Here is a 13,038-nt window from a genome sequence, read left to right as displayed (position 1 = left end):
AGGCTCTATCTATAATTTATTTATTAGTTACTCAAATCCTTGGAGGCAGGAATTATACCTTACTTAGGGCAAAGGGTTTGACTCCTGATAGGTCCTCAATAAAACTTTGTTGAGCAAACGAATGAAAGAATGAAGGCCATGGGTGTGAAAACACTTTGTAAATGGTCAGACCTATACAAACATGAAGGACTGTCATTCTCTCCTCCCCCTCCCAAAGCAAACAATTTCGGAAGAAACAGCAGTGACGCTGACGCCCACTAAACACTTCAGCTCAGAGTCAAAGATCATGAGAATTTACTTTACAGAAAAGAATTCACCTGTAAAGGGGACAATTTTAATGTACTTTTTTGGGGGTTCTTCTTGGCTATTTCAATGACTCAGAAATTACTTTTCATAAGCAGTTCAGTGACTTCCCTTGGCTCTTAAGAGGAAAACCAAAATCTTTGATAGGGCATACAGGGTCTCACCAGGTTTGGTCTCTAATTGCCTCATCAGCCTCCTCTCCTACCCCCTTTCCTTCAATGGGTGCTACAGCCACACTGGCATTTAGTTTCCTGAAAGGACTATGCTCTCTCTGAGCACCAAAGCTTCAGACATATTGGTCTTTCCACCTGGAAAAATCTCCCACTCTTGTCTAGTGAATGCCTATCATCCTTGAGGGCACAGATACAAGGTCTCCCTCCCACAGCCACCCTCCTTGGCCTCTCAAGCTAGTTTGTTGCACACTCTCACAGCAGAGCCGCGCTTCTCCTTCACAGCTCTCTGCCTTTACAATAATAGAACTGCCTGTGGGATTGCTTTCTTATTATTTATCTCCTCCTGTGTAAAGTTCCTAAGGGCAAGGACTGTGTTCCATTTGGTTCAGTATATTTTATGTAGTCTCAGTACCAAGTTATAATGTCAAGCACATATTAGAAGCTCAGGGAATGTTTGTTGGTTGAATGAAATGAAATGTTGATGTTAGTTAAATGGGAACCATTATATCTTTGTATCTTGTCTTGAATTTTTCAAAATAATGCTGCCTTACTCAGACAAAAATAAAGTTTCTGGGTATTGGAAACTGAAATCCCATATACTATGACAGGAATCTAAATGATTTACCTGATAGGACCAAAATTATGACTTAAAATTACCAGTGTAAACTTATTTTTTATGTCTTTATTTATTGAGAACCTAAAGATTTTCCCTCTTAAGTCAGCCTGTTACCCACTATCAAATTGTGGATATGAGTGCCAGGGGCTGCATGCAGGGCTGTGGCTGAATAAGCATGAGATGTTTTCTGACCAGTTGTGAGCCAGGGACATAACCCCAGAAAACCCACACCAACCTTACAATCAGAATTTGGTGGCCTGCATGCTATCAGGTCTTCTCAATAATTGTTGGTCCAAAGAATTCATCTGAGATTATAAAACTATTTTGTGCATATTGCCTCATGGAATTCATTTCAAAAGTATACAATATGAGATGGTCCCATTTATAAAACAGTGGCAAGGGCAGATCTATGACTGGCAAAAGCTAAAGTTTTCTTCTTTGCAGCATAATGGGGATTTTATGGTGTTTTTATTTTGCTTGCTTGGGTCAGCTCTGAAATTCACATCCACCCCTCAGACCAAGGACTGAGAGAAGGTTCCTGGAAGACAAACTTCCTCCTACAGAAGAGCTGCTCCTTTCATCAGAGGATGCAGCTCCCTGTGTTCCCCGGTGATTAATATGCCCTGGGGTACTGCTGAGAAGATGTCGGTGAGGGTCTGAAATGGTTTCCTCCAGAGTAAACCACAGTCTGCAGGACATATGGCACACAGCTCCTAAAAGATGAATGGGAACATGAGACTGCTGGGTGCTCAAGCCATGGATGATAGGGGTGTTGGAAAGAGCACCTCCTCTTAGCTTTGAAGTATGCCCAACTACAAGGGTTGGAGGAAATTAGAGTGAATGGGAATCCCCAAAATAAGGTTTGGCAGGCAGAGTGCCTATTGTAAAGAATTCCCTAGTCATATATAAGTAAGATTTCAAAAAATCTTCAAACCAATGCAGGGGAGTTCAGGGACCCTTGAGAAACTTGAAATGTTTATTTTGTAAATTAATGAGACTGGGAACATCTCATGATGCTGCCCAGATCCAGTAGGTTTTCAGGGTTCATCCAATGAGCACTGTCGATGGAAACCATGCCCTGGGTAGCTGGGGCCACTACAAATCAGGTCTCCAGGGGTGTGTGGCCCTCCAGACACTCATTCACCTGTCCCTGTCTAGATCTTCACCCGTTTCCACAGCTACTGCTCTCCCAGGTCTCTACCTCTTTCCCCCTCTCTCTTAGAAGATCATTCATTCCACACATCACACATACACTTCACAGGGGCTTTAGCTAAATCTTGAGATGAGAAAGAATGTACCAGGAGGACTGAGGAAAAGGGGAGTCAAGGAATTCCAGGTAAGGAAGGAGCATGCATAGCATTGTTCTTCAGAGCATTCACTGGCTTTGGAGCCAGGCAGACCTGCATGAAATCCCAGACCCTTCTCTGGTAATAGCCATGAATTAGACCAAGGTACTTCTGGAAGTCTCCACTTCTATAACATGGAGATGAGAGTCTCTGACTTATATGGCTGTTGTAAAGCTTAGATAAGAATACATGTAAAGTGCTTAGCACAATGCTTGGCACAGAGCAAGTGATTATTCAATGATAACCATTATTACTGTAATTTTTCAAATTTAAATATGTGTTTTGTAACCATTATAATAGAACCTACTTCACAAACCTGTTGTGAAGACCAAGTGAATTAATAAAGGTAAAAGAACTTTTAAAAAGTACAGCACATATTATTCAGTCTTAAAACTAAATGAAGTTCTGATACATGCTATAACATGATTGAACCCTGGAAACGTTATGCTAAGTGACATAAGCCAGACACAGAAGGACAAAGATTTTATGAGCCCACTTACCTGAAATACTGAGTAGGCAAATTCATAGAGACATAAAGTAGAATAGAGATTACCAGAGGTAAGGGACAATGGGGAGTTATTATTTAGTGGGTAAAGAGTTTCTGTTTGGAATGATATAAAAGCCTCAGAAATAGATAGTGGTGATGGTTGTACAACATTGCAGTGTATTTTATGCCATTGAATTGTACACTTACAAATAGTAAAATTTAAGTTCAGCAGAAAGACAATGTTGAATTAATTTGTCATTTTCTTTTATAGTTCAGAGTACTTCTCTAATTATTATTATTATTATTATTATTATTTTAAAGATGTGGGGTACAATTTAGGGTTAGGTACATAAGTGATCATCGTACAGGTCAGGTTTGGGTACTCTCATCGATGTTATGTGCCCCCACCTTCCCTGGCAGTGTCCCACTACTGCTAGTCCCACAGAGTACTTTTCTATTAATTATAAAATAAGCCAGTGCCAGAAGTGTCTCTTAGGTAGTTTCATATTGGTTTTCCAACAGATATAATACTACTAACATCCAGAGTAACACAGAACTAAATCAGGACATTTTATCTGCTCAGGTTTTTTTTTTTTTTGAGTTGGAGTCTCACTCTGTCACCCAGACTGGAGTGCGGTGGCCGCTCCCGGTCACTGCAGCCTCGACCTGCTGGGCTCTGGCGATCCTTCCGCCTCAGCCTTCCGAGTAGCCGGAATTACCGGAACGCGCTACCACACCCGGCTGATTTTTGATTTATTGTAGAGATGAGGTCTCGCTAAGTTGCCCAGGCAGGTCTCGAACCCGCGGGCTCAGGCAATCCCCTCACCTCAGCCTCCCAAAGCGCTCAGCGGGATTACAGGCTGAGCCACTGAGCCCAGCTCTGCTCAGGTTTTTAAAACTGTATTTATAGTTGCAGGATTTTATGTATTTCTAGGATAAATATGCATATTTAAAAATTAGTAAGTTTTTAAGAGGGAATTAGTTTAGGGTTGGTATTAGTTTAGGGTTGGTATTATAAAACCTGTACAGCTAGACTACCTTCTGTATAGAGAAGTCAAACAATTTCTTTCTTTTCTTTTTTTGAGACCTGCTGGGCTGAGGTGATCCTTCTGCCTCAGTCTTCCAAGTAGCTGGAACCATAAGCATATGCCACCATACTCGGCTAATTTTTTGATTTATTGTAGAGATGAGGACTTGCCAAGTTTCCCTGGCTGGTCTTGAACCCCTGGACTCAGGCAATTCTCTTGCTTCCACCTCCCAAAATGCTGGGATTATAGGCATGAGCCACCATACCCGGCCAAGTCTAACAATTTTATTTCACTTTTGACCTTGGACTAGATCTAAGATGGGCTTGCTTTTACTAAGTGCTCCTCTCTAAGAGGTAAATAGTCATACAGTCTACTTTGAAGATACATACTTGTGTTAGAGAGTTTATAACCTAGTGAGGATGTGAAAATGGATACACATGTACCCTCACACAGAGAGGAGTTCAGCATTTTGAAAATTATGTTTAAAAACAGACAACCAAAAACCTCTGAAAAGGGAATATTTTTGGAGGCTTCAGCAGGAACACATGCGGCTCACTGACCTGTGTTCCCTGACTGTTGATGTCGAGGGCATCACTCCACTCAGTTGTTATTTCATTCAGCAACTCTACTCTCAAAAGGAGGCTTGGAAGTAAGTCTCTGGTTTTGCAGTCTGGATAGCTGGAAATCTGATGATAGAGCTCATGATGAATTGAGCACTCAGAAGGAATTTTTTTGCAATAAACCTCAAACTTTGGAATATCTGAAAGTTTAAAAAAGGTTATGCAAGATTAGGCCTTAAAGACAAAGACTTAGGAGATATTAAGCATAATGTGACAAAAGAAACTTCTCAAGGAGGGATGAACAGTACTTGTATGTAAATGCTCTTCACAGGCTCACAGATAACTACTAAATCAAAAAGTCTCCAGAAAAAAATACAAGTTTTGTGCCATCTAAATTCAACATATAAAATATACCTTTAATATTTTCCTTCATAAGCATTGTTACTGGACATCTGTTGTGGACAATTATTCGAGGACTAGGGTCTTCTGAGAGGGTTAAATAAGTTACTCCGAAATGTTCTTGATATGTCAGTGCTATAGCCCTAGAGTAGAAACGACAGAAATGGTTTAGGAAAAAAAAATGCTTTCTCTCCTGGAACATGTATATTTAGATTTGCAATATTCAGAACTCTAGAACATCTTTTTATAACTCAAAGGAGATATTTTCCACAAAACGGAGGTCACCCTCTCATTTATTGACTGTCATACACTAATTATAGGTTTACTGGCTTTTTGATAATAGTAGCATAAGTTATCATAAAATATTAAAAAATGTAAAAAATTATTTAAAGGGAAAAAACCCTCTGCCACCCACAGCCAACCTCGTGCTAACCTTTCCTGCTGTTCTTTCTCCCTATGCATATGTGCCTAAACTCTTCACACAAGGTACCTTCTTCTTCACAAGTGCTTAGTAAAGTTTGGTAAAGGAGCACCTGACCTACTTTTAGAGGAACTACTAGAAAATTTGGGTGCTTGCTCTTTTTTAAATTCTAAAGATAGGTAAGCTTTTAATACTTGTCAGTCTTCACAAGATCATATTTCACAAAATCTACATTTTGACAATCAGAAGCAAAGCTGTATTATTTGCAGTTAGAAAAACACCTGTGTGAGCATAGCTTGCCCTCTGCAATGAAGAGAAGAAAATTTTCCCACTTAGACCACAGACTACCAAGTGATACCAAAGTGATATCAAAGCAGGAAAAAATTTCACTCTGAAGTCTATATTACATGGAATGATTGTAGAAATTAATAAAATAAATCAGATAATTTGCCAATTGTAGCCCTTAGTTTATGCTGATTGAAAGAGGTCAATGATGTACTAAAGAATTCCCCAATCTTTTCAAAGATTGTATTTTTCTGAAATGCCAAAGTAAATTGTCCATTAACATTTGGTGAATGCACATTAATAACACTATCAAATGTGCATCACTGGATTGAAGAGAGCAAAGAGATAAGGAGATGGGACAGTAAGAAGTAAATTCATTTTCACAATATAGTTCTTGGATTCACAGAGAAGTTCTTTTCCCAGTCTAATTTTGAAAGAGCTGGGCAAGCCAACCTCAGATAGTTTGTTTTTGATATCAAGAAAGCTGGGGCCTGGGCTGGAGTATGGTATTTTCAGCATAATATCCTGCTTAGTATTTGGGGATAAGATTAACTTAGATTATAATTCTTAAAGTTTTAAACTTAGTTTCCAAATAAGGTTTTGGTTTACATTTTGTCTTTCAGTTTTAAAAATAATTTTAAAAATTGACAGCCAGGCTCGGTGGCTCAGCCTGTAATCCTGCACTTTGGGAGGCTGAGGTGAGTGGATTGCCTGAGCCTGTGGGTTCGAGACCCGCCTGGGCAACTTGGCAAGACCTCATCTCTACAATAAATCAAAAATCAGCCGGGTGTGGTAGCGTGTGCCTGTAATTCCGGCTACTCGGAAGGCTGAGGCGGAAGGATCGCTGGAGCCCAGCAGGTCGAGGCTGCAGTGGCCGGGAGCAGCCACTGTACTCCAGTCTGGGCGACGGGACTCCAACTCAAAAAAATAAAAAATAAAAAATGACATAAGTTCACATAGCTTTCAAAAACACTTCCTTAAATTCACCATACTTAACATCTCCAACCAGAATATTAGGATAACCACTCCTCTATAGTGTTAGGGAGGAAAAATGTTTGTAAAATCAAGGATGCTTGTGAATACTGTGAAAAGAGAAGGGGTGTATGTAGGGAATAGACTCTCACCATTTTCAACAACTTGAGTTAGGCTGTTACCTTTTAAAATATTACTATTAAAAGTCTTTTTATACATCAAAAAAGTTAGCATGGCTAAAATCTCAAAGAGTCTATAAATTCATAACATGAAAATGGGGTACGTCTCATAAGGTCACAATATGTTTTCTTTTGTAGTTGTTATAAATATTATAAGTAAGTTATTCCTGACAGCTGCAGAAGGGACATACTACATGCAAAACAACCACATAATGGAAGTCCGGTATGAACAAACCATTACATGTCTCTGGCTTGAATCTGTGGTTGTTATTTGCATAAATGGTAATCGGTGATTGGAGCAACTAAACTTGTGTGCAAGAACAACACAGAACAGAGTCTTCTGTGACTTGTGTTTATCTAAGTTATTTCTCTTAATGACTTTTTGAGAAAAATTCCATTTTGAAGTGAAAGTAAAATATTGAAAAAGATTTTCCTATTTTACTTTCTCATATTTCAACCCCTTATTTCTTACAACTTTATAGAAGCTAAGAACTCATAAAAGGTGGTATTTTATTAGGATGTTGTGCTGCTATTCTATGGTACAATTTCCCCCCCCAGGACAAGCTGTATAAGGGAAAAATCTCATAAGTAGAGCACTGAGACAACCCAAATGTGATGGTAACATTTGACCAATTGTATGCAATGTCTAAAAGTCACTAAAAATAAAAGTAGAGCCTAGTATTACATATGGGGAGCAGTCAACCATTTTGTCTCCCCTGGCATCTTGGTGAACAACTACAGTGACAAGCAAAGAAAAAATAATTTTACATATATGCAAAATACCTGGTACAGAATTCATTTTCCCTGAAATCCCCGAAGGGCACGGCCACACTCTGTCTGGGAAACTCTTGTCTAACTATTGCTGGCAGGCTCCAGCACTGTGAACTGTCGGCACCTGTGCCAGGAGAAAAGCCCAGCAAGATCTGTTTCTGAAACAGGGATATATCCAACACCGACTGACTGATGTCAGGCATTAAGTCCCAGCAAGGAAGGGAGCTGGATTTCATAGCAGGCTGCTCTCCACCTGGGCAAATGCTAAAAGTAGCACTGTCTGGAACGTGAAAATACTAAAAAAGAAAAGGCAATACAGAAAGAGCACATTAATCACAGTAATACAGCAAAGCTAAGTTTTTAAAAGTACATCTTCTAAGATACCATCCATAACCACATATTCTCAGAAAGTGGCCGGGTTGGGGACAGGGGGATACTAGGAATATGTTCCCATGAGGAAGCCTGAATAGGAAAATTACAAGCAGTGACAGCAGGGTCTGCCTTTCTGGGCACAGTGAAACATAGAGCTAGGGTGATGAAAATATGTCCAAGTTCTCATTGTCCCCCAGCTACTGCAAAAATCCCTATGCCATTGGCAGTAGCTAGAAACTGCCAGGGGAGATGAAGAGGAGCACATAAAAAAAAGATTCCTATGCCATGTGCTGGGGAGGGAGCCCTCTTGGACAGGTATGGCTGTGCTGAAAGTGTGTGGCATGCCAGGGATGCTGGGAAGAGGAGATCTGAATGGGATACAAAACAGAGACCTGGGAGCTCAGAGGACAAACTGTATTTAAGGCTCATCCCAAGAGTGGAGCAAACTCTGATCCCAACCCTCAGGTGGAATTCCACATGACTTTTGACACACTTAAAGGGGACATTTGGAGATAATTTGTTTGAATCTCCTCTTTCACAGCTGAGGAAACTGCTTTCCAGAGAGCTGACGACTTGTCCACCATCACAAAGCCAATCAGTGGCAAAGCCCAGTCAGAAGTTGTGTCCTGCTCCTGAGTTTGGTCTTTTCCCTACTGCCCCACAGTCACCTTGAGTAGCTAGGCATAACATAATTATTTCTTAAAAAAAAAAAAAAAAAAAAAGAAAACCCCACACCTGCCTGAAGCAGGGTCAGGGTTGAAAAAGAGGATACTCCTCAGCTGCTGGGAAGAACCAGCGCCATCCTCTTCTCTCTAGGAAGGTAAGGCAAATCAGTTCTGTGTGATGTTGATGTTGCAGTTGCTGTTGGCTGCTACCATTTACTGAGTGCCTATCCTTTTTCACTTATCTTACTTAATCCTCACAAAAACCTGCAAGGAATGCAAAATCATGCCCATTTTACAGATGAGTAAATATCAGTGTGGGAAGCCCTGGCCCAATGTCTCAGGAAACCCTACGGTGGGAAGAAGCAAGAAAATTATTAGGACACATGTTGATTCCCTCGTCAAATTCTCACCTACAATGCAAATACTGCTGACCTTTATTTGCCATTGGGAATCAGCTGGGTAATTCTAGCCACCTATTTTATTTGACCAAAACTTCAGTGAACCAGGATGAAATTCTGCTGTTCAGACATATTTGTAAATAGAATTGTCCCTAAGTATCTGCGGGAAGTTTATTCCAAGACCCTGCCCAATACCAAAATCCACTAATTTTGATCCAGTTCCTTATATAAAATGGTGTAGTATTTGCATATAACTTATATATGTCCCCCAGTATGCTTTATTTTTATTTTTAGAGTCAGGGTGTCACTCTGCCACCCAGACAGGAGGGCAGTGGTGTCATGGCTCACTGCAGCCTCGACCTGCTGGCTTCAAGTGACTCTCCTGCCTTAGCCTCCCGAATAGCTATGACTACAAGCACAAGCCACCATGCCCAGCTAATTTTTTGATCTTTTGTAGACATGAGATCTTACTATGTTGCCTGGGTTGGTCTTGAACTCCTGGCCTCAGACAATTTTCCCATCTCGGCCTTCTGAAGTGCTGAGATTACAGGGTGAGCCATTGTGCCCCAGCTCCATATACTTTAAATCTTTTCTAAATTACTTATTATACCTAATACAATGTAAATGCTATGTAAACAGCTGTTATTCTGCATTATTTTTTAATTACTGTATTGTTATTTTCAATTTTTCCTCCCTAAATATTTTTGATCTGTGGTTGGTTGAATCCATGAGTGTGGAACCCATGGAGACAAAGGGCTAACTACAGCACAACACATTGTAAGCTTAAAAGTATAAGACTTTCATCCTATTTGATCATGATGATGATGATTCTTTTTTTTATTTTTATTTTGAGAAAGCAGGATTTATCGAGAGGACAGAAAAGCTCCCAGAGTGGGAGGGGACCGGAAGGGGTTGCCCTGATGATGATTCTTTTAAGTTGGTGTTTCACTTTGTCGCCCAGGCTAGAGTGCAGTAGCATGCTCATGGTCACTGCAGCCCTGACGTGCTGGGCTCAGGTGATCCTTCTGATTCATCCTTCCAATTAGCTGACTCATAGACATGCGCCACCATACCTGGCTAATTTTTTGATTTATTGTAGAGATGAGGGCTTGCCAAGTTGCCCAGGTTGGTCTCAAACCCCTCACTAGGCTCAGGCATTTCTCTTGCTTCTGCCTCCCAAAGTGCTGGCATTACAGGAATAAGCCACCATGCCCACCCCTATTTGATTATCCTAACATAGTTTTTAGGGGCTGAAAGTAAGGGATAACAACAGGTGCAGACAAAGGTAAAGAGATAATAGTTTTCTATATGACAATTTCAATAGCATAAAACACTAGCATAGCACTTAGGATATTCTGTTTTTAAGTTCTTTTAAAATCTCTCCTTACTCTTAAACTATGAAACACTGATGAAATAAATTATAGATAACACAACAAATGGAAGAATATCTCATTCTCATGAATCTGAAGGATAAGTATTGTTAAAATTACTATACTGCCCAAAGCAATCTACAGGTTCAATGTAATCTCTATCAAAAAGCCAACATCCTTTTTCACAGAACTAGAAAAAAACAATCATAAACTTTATATGGAACTGAAAGAAGAGCCCCAATAGCTAAAGCAGACCTAAGTAAAAGGTATAAATGTAGAGGCATCACATTGCCTGACTTCAAATTATACTAAAGGCTATGGCAATTAAACAGCATGGTACTGGTACAAAAATAGACATACAGATCAATGGAACAAAATAGAGAACCCAGAAATACAGCCACTTGCCTACAACCAACTGATCTTTGACAAAGCTGACAAAAATAAATAATGGGGAAAGGACACGATTCAATAAATAGTGCTTGGAAAATGGGCTAGCCATATGCAGAAGAATGAAACTGGCCCCCCTTCCTCTTGTCATGTACAAAAATTAACTCAAGATGGATTAAAGAATTAAACATAAGACCTAAAACCATAAAATCCTAGAAGAAAACCTAGGAAAAACTCTTCTGGACATTGCCTTTGGCCTAGGCAAAGAATTTATGATGAAGACTCCAAAAGCAAATGCAACAACAACCAAAAAATAGACAAATAGGACTTAATTAAACTAAAAAGCTTCACGGCAAAATAATCAACAGTGAGCAGAAAACAAATAAAATGGGAGAAAACATTTGCAAATTATGTCTCAAAGGACTAATATCTAGAATCTACAAGGAACTCAACATGGAAAAAACAAACACATCAAAAAGTGGGCAAAAGACATGAATGGACACCCCTCAAAAGAAGATATACAAACAGCCAACAATCATATGAAAAAAATACTCTAAACATCACTAATTATCAGAAATGCAAATTAAAACCACAATGAAATATCATCTTATACCAGTCAGAATTGGTATCATTAAAAACTCAAAGAATGAGTTGGCATGGATGCGAATAACGCTCATATATTGCTGGTGAGAATATAAACTAGTTCAACCTCTACAGAAAACAGAATGGACATTTCTCAAAGAACTAAAAATAGAACTACCATTCAATCCAACAATCCCATTACTGGGTAGCTACTGAAAAGAAAATGAATCATATAAAAAGATACCTGCATCTGGATGTTAACTGCAGTAGTATTCACAATAACAAAGTCATGGAACCAACCTAAGGGTCTATCAATGATTGACTGGATAAACAAAATATGATATACACACATACACCATGGAATACTACACAGCCATAAAAAAGAATGAAATCATGTCTTTCGCAGCAACATAGATGGAGCTAGAGAACCTAAGTAAACTAACTCAGAAGCAGAAAACCCAACACCACATACTCTCACTTATATGTGGGAGTTAAATGGCCATACAGATGAAAATAATGGACACTGGGGGTATTAAAAGCACAGAGGTGGGGCAAAGGTTCAGAAGCTACCTACTGGGTCCAGCTGGGGAATGGGGACACCCGAAGCCAAATCCCCACCAGCATGTAATATGCCCATGTAACAAGCATGCACTTGTACCCCTGAGTCTAAAATACAACATTTAAGTGAAAAAAACCTCTGCTTACTCTCTTAGAATATAACAATTTTAATTGTGTGAAGAGTTGAATCAAAAATCCCATTGAACATTCTTGGATTTATTTTCTGCATATTCTGCCATCAAGAAGTTGACATAAATGAGCTGGCACATTTCCACATTTACTCTTCTTGTAGACCCAGAGCTCTCTGCTCCCAGATCTGTGGCTCCATTTGACCCTAGCCTTCTGCCCACATGGCTCTTCAGGCGCTACTGCTGTGAGGCAGATGTGCTTTTGCATGTGACCCAGAACTGCCTCCCAGCTAGTGGGGGTTTAGCAAGCAGGTTAGAGGGCTGGGCTGGAGCTGCTGAGCAGAGAGGGCATAGGCAGAATTAATCCAGCAGTGTGTCAGGATCTGCTGCTTTGTAGGATTTCTCCTTATTAATGAACTTGGTAGCAGTGGCCATGACATCCCTGGTTTTAATTACAACAAAAACAAATGAATTTCTCTTTACCTGCATTCAGTGTTGGCTTTTTATTTGTTCTAGGTTAAAAAAGAAGCTAGTCCTATTTGTTGTTACTTTATCAAAGTATACATAAAGCAATCACATTATGACTTGCTTACCTCCTGTCCAGAGTAGGGACTGGAGACAGATAACTGTGGCTTATAAAATATTTGATATGATGTATTATTGATTATTGTAGTCTTGTCTTCAATCTGAATGATTTGTATACCTTGCTGTACCATGGAGGAAATGCAGAACTGACATAACTGTAAGATAATAGAGAAAAGAATAATTTTGACAATATTCTAAGGCATATAAAAAAGTCTCTTCAGTCTTCCTAAAAGTTTATTTTTTCTATTGGTTTGCCCAGGACAGTGCTAATGTTACCTTTTATGCAGAGTATTTAACAGTGTTCCCTTTAAAAAATCTCAAAAATGCCCTGGCCCCTGTCAATATTTACTCTACAACAGAATACATTAGCAAGCTGGTTACTTTTGCTGTTGCTGTAATAATAGATAAGAGATTTATTTTCAGATTGTTTCACAAATTACCTCACACAATATT

The 13,038-nt window shown here is 39.5% G+C and overlaps 1 protein-coding gene across 1 annotated transcript in view; it reads right to left on the bottom strand.

Moving 5' to 3' along the window:
* The window catches only part of VPS13B (vacuolar protein sorting 13 homolog B), a gene marked incomplete at its 5' end in the record, with an annotated part of 272,185 nt that overhangs the window by 36,725 nt on the left and 222,422 nt on the right, over positions 1-13,038 (bottom strand). Inside the window, 4 exons of the mRNA XM_008065666.2 lie at positions 4,514-4,713; positions 4,928-5,055; positions 7,553-7,836; positions 12,594-12,740. Of these exons, the coding sequence (XP_008063857.2) occupies positions 4,514-4,713; positions 4,928-5,055; positions 7,553-7,836; positions 12,594-12,740 (759 nt within the window). The remainder of the gene's footprint in view (positions 1-4,513; positions 4,714-4,927; positions 5,056-7,552; positions 7,837-12,593; positions 12,741-13,038) is intronic.

The sequence above is a fragment of the Carlito syrichta genome, unplaced genomic scaffold, assembly GCF_000164805.1.
Source record: "Carlito syrichta isolate Samal-C Ts95f unplaced genomic scaffold, Tarsius_syrichta-2.0.1 Scaffold308755, whole genome shotgun sequence".
Classification (NCBI taxonomy): domain Eukaryota; kingdom Metazoa; phylum Chordata; class Mammalia; order Primates; family Tarsiidae; genus Carlito; species Carlito syrichta.
The sequence above is the reverse complement of the archived record's forward strand: the minus strand, read 5'-3'. Positions and strand labels throughout refer to the sequence as shown.